At 36.2% G+C, this 8,753-nt stretch overlaps 1 protein-coding gene and 1 long non-coding RNA gene across 3 annotated transcripts; one reads left to right on the top strand and one right to left on the bottom strand.

Moving 5' to 3' along the window:
• Window positions 1–318: 318 nt before the first annotated feature.
• On the bottom strand, window positions 319–649 carry LOC147859327 (uncharacterized). The gene is made up of 2 exons (XR_015530327.1): window positions 578–649; window positions 319–429 (listed from the first exon to the last, which is right to left on the bottom strand). It is a non-coding gene; the product is annotated as an uncharacterized LOC147859327 (long non-coding RNA).
• Window positions 650–1,260: 611 nt separating this feature from the next.
• LOC147859326 (uncharacterized) lies at window positions 1,261–7,577 on the top strand. 2 transcript variants are annotated; one of them, XM_087325375.1, is made up of 12 exons: window positions 1,261–1,648; window positions 1,745–1,901; window positions 2,170–2,389; window positions 2,476–2,529; window positions 2,631–2,710; window positions 3,095–3,372; window positions 3,711–4,091; window positions 4,180–4,571; window positions 4,669–4,821; window positions 4,935–5,036; window positions 5,132–5,221; window positions 5,330–7,577. In XM_087325375.1, exons 1-12 carry the CDS (start codon window positions 1,276–1,278, stop codon window positions 6,953–6,955), a joined length of 3,906 nt encoding a protein of 1,301 aa, XP_087181501.1. In that variant the 5' UTR covers window positions 1,261–1,275; the 3' UTR covers window positions 6,956–7,577. The 2 variants fall into 2 exon arrangements, with proteins under 2 accessions (XP_087181501.1, XP_087181500.1); XM_087325374.1 differs by having other exon boundaries at window positions 5,297–7,577.
• Window positions 7,578–8,753: the final 1,176 nt, after the last annotated feature.

Genomic DNA, 8,753 nt, shown 5'->3' with positions numbered 1-8,753 from the left:
ATGACATCGTGTATTCTTGTGTCTTCTAAAATCGCGTGTAATGTGCGCATTATGTATATGATAACTCTGAGAATTAAGTATTTTTCAAGATAACAGGAAGTTTTACCATAAGACCTGTTGAAATTTAGGGATATCTGTCTCCGTCATCCCTTAAATGTTAAGGGAGTCCATATGGCAAGAGAACACGATATAACAGAAATCAAATCTTTGCTGCAGGAGTCGAGGAATATTTTCTGGCAGAAATCTGACGATTGTTAAAGTTTAAAATGTTCATATTACACATATGCTTTGACATCATGTATTTTTTCTGCGGAAATGTCACGAAGTCCAGAGAGATTTTGTCCTTTCTTTCTACCTTTGTTAAACAGCTTGAAATGTAGGGAATATGTGCCTCAAATTAGAGGAAAAAATTCATTTGATGGAATTATCCTTACATAAAGAGTCGAAAAACTGCAAGATAATATGTCCAGAGAGATTTGGTACTTTCTTTCTACCTTTATGAAACAGATTGAAATGTAGGGTAGGGAATATGTGCCTCAAATTAGAGAAAAAATTCATTTGATGGAATAATCCTTACATGACATGAAGAGTCGAGAAACAGCAAGATAATATGATAATCACATTGAAAGTTTTAGGAATATTTTTTATTGTACCTGAACTATTGTTTCGTTGATATAAATTTAGGTGATTCGTACCACTAAACATCTATACTTAACCTTAATTGTCAAGGCTCTGTGCTCAAGTTTGGTAACTGTGGCCTCACCTTTTTGTTTTCCTGCTGAATAGCTTTTTAAAATTAGGGAAAATGTGTCCTTTAAATCTGTTAAATGTTATTAAAAGAAAGGAATATGTACCCTGAAACACTGATCTTATAAATCGTAGTATTATTGCGTTGAAGTTTGCAGGTTATTTGCTGCACAATTGTGGTTGGTGATAGCAAATGTTGTGACTGTTAGAGATCACTGGGTCTAAATAATTTTATTCCAGTTTAGGAAGGTTGTATTTTTCATCTGCTTTTATGGCTTGCAATGTATGCTATCTATACCAGGCAACCATGCAGCAAGATATAGGATATGCACCTAGAAATTAAAGATTTATCACGAGAAATCATGGAAAAGGCCTCTATAGGCATTGAATAAGAGTAAGGTTAGGATGTTGAAAAGCCAATATTACATCGAGGCTGCGTGTTGCCTTAGTTTATTTAATATTTCTATGTTGACAATCTGCCAAATCTTGATAATTAATTATTGTTTCCTTTCATTACTGAAGATTTTAATGCCACTGTATCAGGTGCCCAGGAACCTATGTTTGAGAAATCCCCAGGATAGAAATGAACTGGATGTGAAGATTGAGATGAATGTAGATAAAGGAAACATATCTATATCTTCAGCTCGGAGTGGTGGTGATGCATTAAGACAAAGAGATTCTCGCAAGGCAGTTTGGCAACGAGATGATAAAACAAGCAATCTTCAGGATATGTGGGGTGCAAAAGATGGGGCACTGAATATGAAGGTTGATAGGCATGGTGCTGGACAGACAGATTGGATTGATGATATTGAAACATGCCCTGTATATTATCCGACTAAGGAAGAATTCAAAGATCCTATAGACTATATTCAGAAAATTGCTCCCAAAGCCTCAAAATATGGTTAGTCTTTTACATATTTTTGTTGTTAGGGATTGTTATCCTTTGTGCTGCTGGTGCCCTTGTTTATATTATCTTTTTTGATTTTGGTCCTTGCAGGCATGTGCAAAATCGTTTCTCCAGTGATTGCATCTGTACCAGCTGGGATTGTTTTATCAAAGGAGAAATCAGGATTCAAATTCACTACTAGGGTACAACCAATGAGGCTCTCCAATTGGGACAAGGATGACAAGAACATATTTTTTATGAGCGGAAGGTAAGTAGAAAATTGTTTCATGTAGTGGGAAATGTCCTTCAGAAGAGTTCTCTCTGAAAGGGTTTATTTATATATTAAAGGAAAAACTCTGAAATACCCCTGAGTTGTCTGGGGGTTGACCAAGCGTGAAAATTGAGCTGCACTGCATTTTGGGAAATAAAGAAAAACTCAGAGGTATTCCGGAGTTTCTGCCGTATATTAACATGAAAAGACATTTACCAAGTAAAATTATCTAGTTCTATAACCCACATCATTTACGGTGTTATAGAAATTATTCCTTGGCTGAATATGAAAAAGTTGCGAACAAGTTATTTGCTCGAAAATTTTCGAGCATGGGAGGCCTTCCTGCAAGGTTCGTTGAAACAGAATTTTGGAAGGAGCTAGCTTCTGGAAAGACACAAACAGTGGAGTATGCATGTGATGTTGAAGGTAGTGCTTTCTCAAAATCAAGTACAGATCCTTTGGGGCAGAGTGACTGGAATTTGAAGGTCTGTTTATATTTGTTATTTTCAGACTCACGTCAGATATCTTTACTGTTCTCTTTTGTTTATTACTGTTCTCTTTTTGCAAATAGGGGATTTCTAGGTTGTCTAAATCTACTCTTCGTTTATTGGAAAACATAATACCGGTAAATGCCACACTTTTTCTTCTACTTAGGTTGAGAAATTTAGGAGATTGATTTTGATCCTTGTACTTCTAAATTTAAAATCTGTTTGTAAATGTTGCCAGGGTGTAACAGAACCCATGCTGTACATTGGAATGCTTTTCAGTATGTTTGCATGGCACATTGAAGATCATTACTTGTACAGGTAGTTTGCCCTTAATATTTTTCTGCTCTGTATTTATGATTTGTCGTATGTAGATTTACATACTCCCAGTTAAAAAAAATATCAATCTAACCCATATATTTATTTCTGAAGAAGGATGCATTCTCACCGTATGTAGTAGTACACTTTAACATGTGTAAAATTGAGTGTTACCAGAATAATATTTGTAAGATTTCACACCCAATCTTACAGTAGGTCTGAAATAAGGTTGTGTATGAAAGCAGAAATGTCATTAGTTTCTCAAATTATCTTTTATGGAAATGATGGTTGATATAATTTGTTCTGAGAAAAATTGATGGGCTTGAGCATCTACTAAATTCATGCAAAGATTCATTCAATAATATTGTTTCCTTTTTCTATTTTCAGTCTTAACTACCACCACTGTGGGGCTCCAAAGACATGGTATGGTGTTCCAGGAGACGCTGCCTTAGACTTTGAGGAAGTTGTGCAAAAATATGTTTATAATCCAGAAATGCTAAAAGAAGTTGGGAAAGGTGCAGAATTGGATTTTTTGCTAGGAAAGACAACTATGTTTACTCCAAAGCTTCTTTTAGAGCATGGTGTGCCTGTATTCCGAGCTGTACAAAACCCGGGAGATTTCGTCATAACTTTTCCTCGGGCCTATCATGCAGGATTCAGTCATGGTATGCTTATCACAATGAAAATAATATAAAAGCTAGGGAAAATTTCTGAAACATCCATGAGGTTTCTTTATTTCCCCAAATACTCCTGGTTAGTTCTTGAAAGAGAGAACATTGTTGAAATCCCAAAATAGCTTTGATATTCCAAAGGTTGTCCAGGGTCATTGTGGGAAACAACAAAATTTCATTGTCTTCGGGATAGGGTTTTATGCAGCTGCATCTCAATTAAGAATTGTCTAAACTGTATGGAAATACTCTGAAATACCCTCATATTATTTCCAACAAAACCCAAGTTTCCTTTATTTTTGATTTGTGAAACCTGTTTTGCATTCACTATACAGGATTCAATTGTGGTGAGGCTGTGAACTTTGCAATGAGAGATTGGTTTCCATTTGGAGCGGCAGCATGCCTCCGCTATGAATTTCTTAACCGTGTTCCATTGCTTCCACATGAAGAACTTCTTTGTAAGGAAGCCATGATCATATTCCAGAAGGAGGGCGTAGCCATCGAAGGTTTGGATTATGAACAAAAAAAGTGTGTGATAGTGGCATTTGTGGACCTAATGAGGTTTCATCGAAAAGTTAAATCCTCGCTCAATGAAAGAGGAGCTAAGACAACAACTTCAAGTTCTACTTCTGTGCTTTGTGGCCTATGCAAACATATTTGCTACATTTCTTATACGCTTTGCAAATGTTGTCCTGAGCCTACTTGTCTCAATCATGGTATTATTTATTAGAATGATCAATAATAAATGTTTGGCCGATATATAAAGAAACTGAATAATGATAATACTTCTGTTTGTTTAAACAGATAAAATTTTTAATAGCTGTTTGTGTAAGGATGGGCGCATGGTAATTGTAAGAGATGGTTGGGATGAACTTGAAGCAGCAGCACAGAGTTATGAAACAGATGATGAAATAATGGTAGAAGTGTTGAAAGGTCCTCTTATCACTGACTCATTTGCAGTAGATAGGTGTGAGAAAGATAGTGAAATGCAAATGGAGAAGTGTGCCTCAATCCAAACACAAGCTCTAATTGGAAATAGGATCCCTCAACTGGAACCCTCTTCTAATTGTAAACAAGGTGAAGATGAAGATGAATCAGATTCTGAAGCTTTTATGGTGAAGCGTAGGAGGGTTTTGCCTCTTACCAGGAAGAAGTTCCAAATTGATGAACAAGGACTTACTCCGGAAAAATCTGTGGTACGAAAATTCCTCCATCATCTGGTTTATCTCTGAGACCAATGTTTGTCACTTGTTTGCTATTTTGGCTAAGCCTGTTACTTGGAACATAAAATAGGTTACTCAAAAGAAAAAGGAACCTGTTGATCAACAATATAAACAGGATTATGAAGTTCGAAATCGAGTTGCTTCTCTGAAGAAAGAGTGCCAAATTCCATTGAATGATGTTATTAAAGAACTTGATCTTGATGCCGAGCGTCCAAACTCTGAGGTAAGAAGGATTTTCAAGATTAGATTTCCTATATTTTCACCGTCTTTCTGTGAATGAAAACTTTAGCTCTTCTTATTCTGAAACATTTACTTTCTTTGGGATTCTTGTTGTAGGTGATTCACCAGTGGCAACGTGATGCTAGGAAGCGGGGTATTACATTGAAAATCAGACATGTGAATTTTGCTGGAAAAATTGTTGAGGCTTTGTCTGTAAAAGTATACTGTCACTAAGTCTGGAGATTCTTTTTATTGTGGTTGATTAATCAATGGAAAACAGATACTGATAGAAGTGTTTTTTTAAACTTTTCTAGGGCTGTGAGTGTTTGAAGCAACTATTGACAGCAGAAAATGCCAAAAAACTGGAGAGACTAATACGGAAAACAACTAAGAATATATTGGAGGTATTTGATATTTGAAAGAATGTTTATGGATGCACCTTAGTTTGGACATTTTCTGATTTATAGTGTCATTCCTAGGAAGAAGCAAAATATATGTCAACTTGTGTTAAGGCAAAGGTAATTGGTGCTGAGATCTCAGTGCAAGAAGAGAAGGGTCATTCAAATTATATGTTTAGAGAGTATCTGAGAAATACTAAGGAAAAAGTAACAGCAGAAGCATCACAAACCTTTCCAAACCAGAACTCAGACAGTGTTATGGAAAAGATAATCCCTCTTAAAGTTACAACTATCGAATCTGGGAGTATATCGTCTACATTGGAATCGCAGGAAGGTAGTTCTGTAGATAATGTCAAAGTCTCAACTACAACCCAGAAACTGAAAATAAGCCGTTTGAAGGTGAAGGGCCCAGTAAGACCTTTAGTTACTGCCACAACTGAATTAGAGGATGCTCAAGCACAGGGTAGTATGGATCAACATTCTAAATCTATGAAGGATTCATCTAAAGTTGAATCTAACATAACTACAACTAGTCATTCATATCCTCTTAAAGATGAAGGTCCTGTATCTACCAACAATTATGAAAGTGTGACAGAGCAGAACAAAGAAGAGGCAACAGGGTATTGGCAGAAACCTTTAGGAAATGACAACAGGACACAGAAGATTGATGTTAGCGAACAAAAGAAAGGATTTGTCATTCATCTTCACAGGAATCGTGAACAGCAACCCAGACCAGAGACGGGTAAACAGGATAATATTGTTGTTATTTGCAAAGATTCAGAGAACTATGATCCAGAAGGCATTGGTAATGCAATTATGAATTCCAATCAGGGTAAGCTAAGCGTCTTGCATTTTGATGGCGGCAAGTCTATTCTTGAGGATGATAATCCTTGCTTTGAGAATGATTTAATACTGAGTCATGAGATAGGATCAGACCATCGTTGCAAAGAATCTGATGTATTACCCGAGAGCTTATTGGAAGAAGGAGAATTAAGGGAGGAACATGTAGAAAGTGGAAAATATTCAAAAGATTGCGATAGTTTTTCACTGGAGAACGAAGCAGAGAGAATGTCTAGTCCAAGGAATGATGCTCATAAGGGGATTCATTACTGGCCTTGTGAAAGAATTTCTCATCATTTTAATGATGCCACTTTCCATCCTTCTGAAGTGAATCCTGGAAACTGTCATGTTACAGAAATATCTGATCATGGGAAGAATGAGTTATCAAGGGATGGAAAATATAGAGACTCCCCTGGAGATACAGGCTTGTCTAGACATGATAGCTGCCCTGGTTCAGAGAATGATTGTTCTGATGGTGGATTGGTAGGCAATTATGCTTACCAAAGTGAGTCTGGATCCAGTAACATTATAGATGCATTAACCCATAATACAGATAACCAGAGAGGAATCAACGGTGGTTTTCATGTACATCGGAAGCCAAAAATGTGTAGTTATGATCGGAAAGGAAAATTTCACTATTGTATTCATGGTGGGGCCATTACCAGGCTTGCGCCAAGGAGTAACCCGTCCTTTAAGCCAAAGGTTTTCCATCACAAAAACTATCTTCATCGTAATTATTCTGATATGGATGATAATTTTAGACCGAACTTTCCTTATCCTCAAGAGAGTGAATTGTCAGATGGCTATTATGGTAACCGGGCTCAGAGGTCCCATATTAATGTCTGTGTTAACAAGCTTGGAAACAGATGTGATGATACTGCAAGAAGGAACCACGGGTGAGTTCGGAATATTTCCAAAAGAATTTGAGCCCAATAACAATGGGTTGACATTGCCTTACCAAAAATACTGGCAAGATCTCTCCGCTATCATTACAAACAATTATTCCTCACCAAGAGATTGTGATCAGAGATGGAGGATATCGCAATGAATATTAGACGTCTAGGTGGATTGGATTGATGCTTGTACATTCCTTAGAAGAAAAGAATTAGTATCTACCCAAGAAAAAGCTAACACTAACACAATTTTTCACGAGGCTTCATGCTTGACATGACATCAATGATGCTGTGGTTGAATTTGCATTGTTGTCATATTCAAGCAAAAGTTTCACATTTTTAGAAGTAAAAAACCAAAACAGAATATATCCTTATGTACTCTCTTACTACTGGTTTAGAGAGGTAAAAGGAAAATTCTTTGGTTTTTCTTCTTTCTTCTGCGGTGCTAAGCACTTGCATACAATAAGAGGACATGCACACAAATCATGTGCATAGTTTTTCTTACGGATTATTTTTTCATTTCCTATTCCCTCGGAGGGGAATGATGATATACACAAACTTACTGTACTTGATGTCTTGATGATCAAAGAGCCATAAAAAATTGTTACGGTGTTGTTTTTCCTCTTCCATTCATGGGGTGTATGTTCTGAAATCACTGAAACTGGGTACGTGCGCTTCTTTGTTCTTAGATTTGCTAAACATCCTGTGTTCATACATATTGCTTTTTCTATTATAATTTGGATGCACAGTTTGGACTCGAAGAGTGTGATCGACTGATCAAAATTTGGCCTGATTCAAGATATTATACAGCTTGGACGGCATACACGGAAAATGTGAGTTTTGAGTTTTAACCGATGGTTTTTGTACATGGGTTAAGACCTTGGTTGTCCAGACATAGATTATTTTCTTTAGTGGACTTTTGCCTTATTTTCAAATGATTTAATGTCACATTTCTTGTAAGTGGACCACTGATCAATGACCAAATGTTCCCCTTATTGTCTACTTGGGCTCTACTAATGAAACTTTACTTAAAGTTCCACTTATCACAATTGTACCAAACTTAGACTATTTTTATGCCTCCAAGTTTGTATTGCCAACATAGTCATGTCTAGTCTGTTGAAGTTGCAATACCTCTTTAACTCAATGTAGAATGATTTCTGTCCCATTACACTAAGATTTTACGAAGAAATGGAATTTATAGAGCAAGGATTATTATCTCTATTTGGTTTTGTTTGCCTTTAAAGACAATTGCAATCAACATGTGAATTTAGAAACCATAGTTGAGGATCTCAATTGGCCAACAATGTTGAATGAAGGGCACCAATTGTATTTTTGAGGTAAAGTCGGATGCATCTATGCAGTGAATCATTAGCCTACCATTACTACGACAGATAGTCTTGAAAACTTAGAACGAAATAATCCATCATTCGTTACCACCCATATTGATAATAATATCAAAACTAATTTGTGAAGCAATGCAAATTAGTATTTTTTTTGTAAAAAGAAAAACAATATTACTAATAATTATATTAATGCAGTTAACAATACCATAGATGATACTAATACTAATGCCACCACTACTGATATTGCTAACATCAATACTAATACAATTAACAAGATTTCAAACACTAATCATTACAACAATATATCACCTCTCACTACCAAAATACCATATCACCACACCTACGACCACCACTTCATTTCTGACTTCCCCTTGTATAAATTCCATCACAATACTCCCACTCCCACTCCTGACATTGAACTCTACATTTTGCTAGTTGCATTAGGAATCCCTACTTTCATAG

This window comes from Azolla caroliniana, unplaced genomic scaffold, assembly GCF_043228905.1.
Source record: "Azolla caroliniana isolate FFs.n. ecotype wild unplaced genomic scaffold, voAzoCaro1.0.p SCAF_10, whole genome shotgun sequence".
Taxonomy (NCBI): Eukaryota; Viridiplantae; Streptophyta; class Polypodiopsida; order Salviniales; family Salviniaceae; genus Azolla; species Azolla caroliniana.
The sequence above is the reverse complement of the archived record's forward strand: the minus strand, read 5'-3'. Positions and strand labels throughout refer to the sequence as shown.

What these genes read in the sequence shown, in the direction of transcription:
- LOC147859326 (XM_087325374.1), top strand. Translation starts at nt 1,276, where the DNA reads ATGCCACTGTATCAGGTGCCCAGGAACCTATGTTTGAGAAATCCCCAG. An exon ending in TCATGCAGGATTCAGTCATG is followed by an intron (nt 3,373 to 3,710) that starts GTATGCTTATCA and finishes TTCACTATACAG; the next exon opens with GATTCAATTGTGGTGAGGCT. An exon ending in GCCTACTTGTCTCAATCATG is followed by an intron (nt 4,092 to 4,179) that starts GTATTATTTATT and finishes TTGTTTAAACAG; the next exon opens with ATAAAATTTTTAATAGCTGT.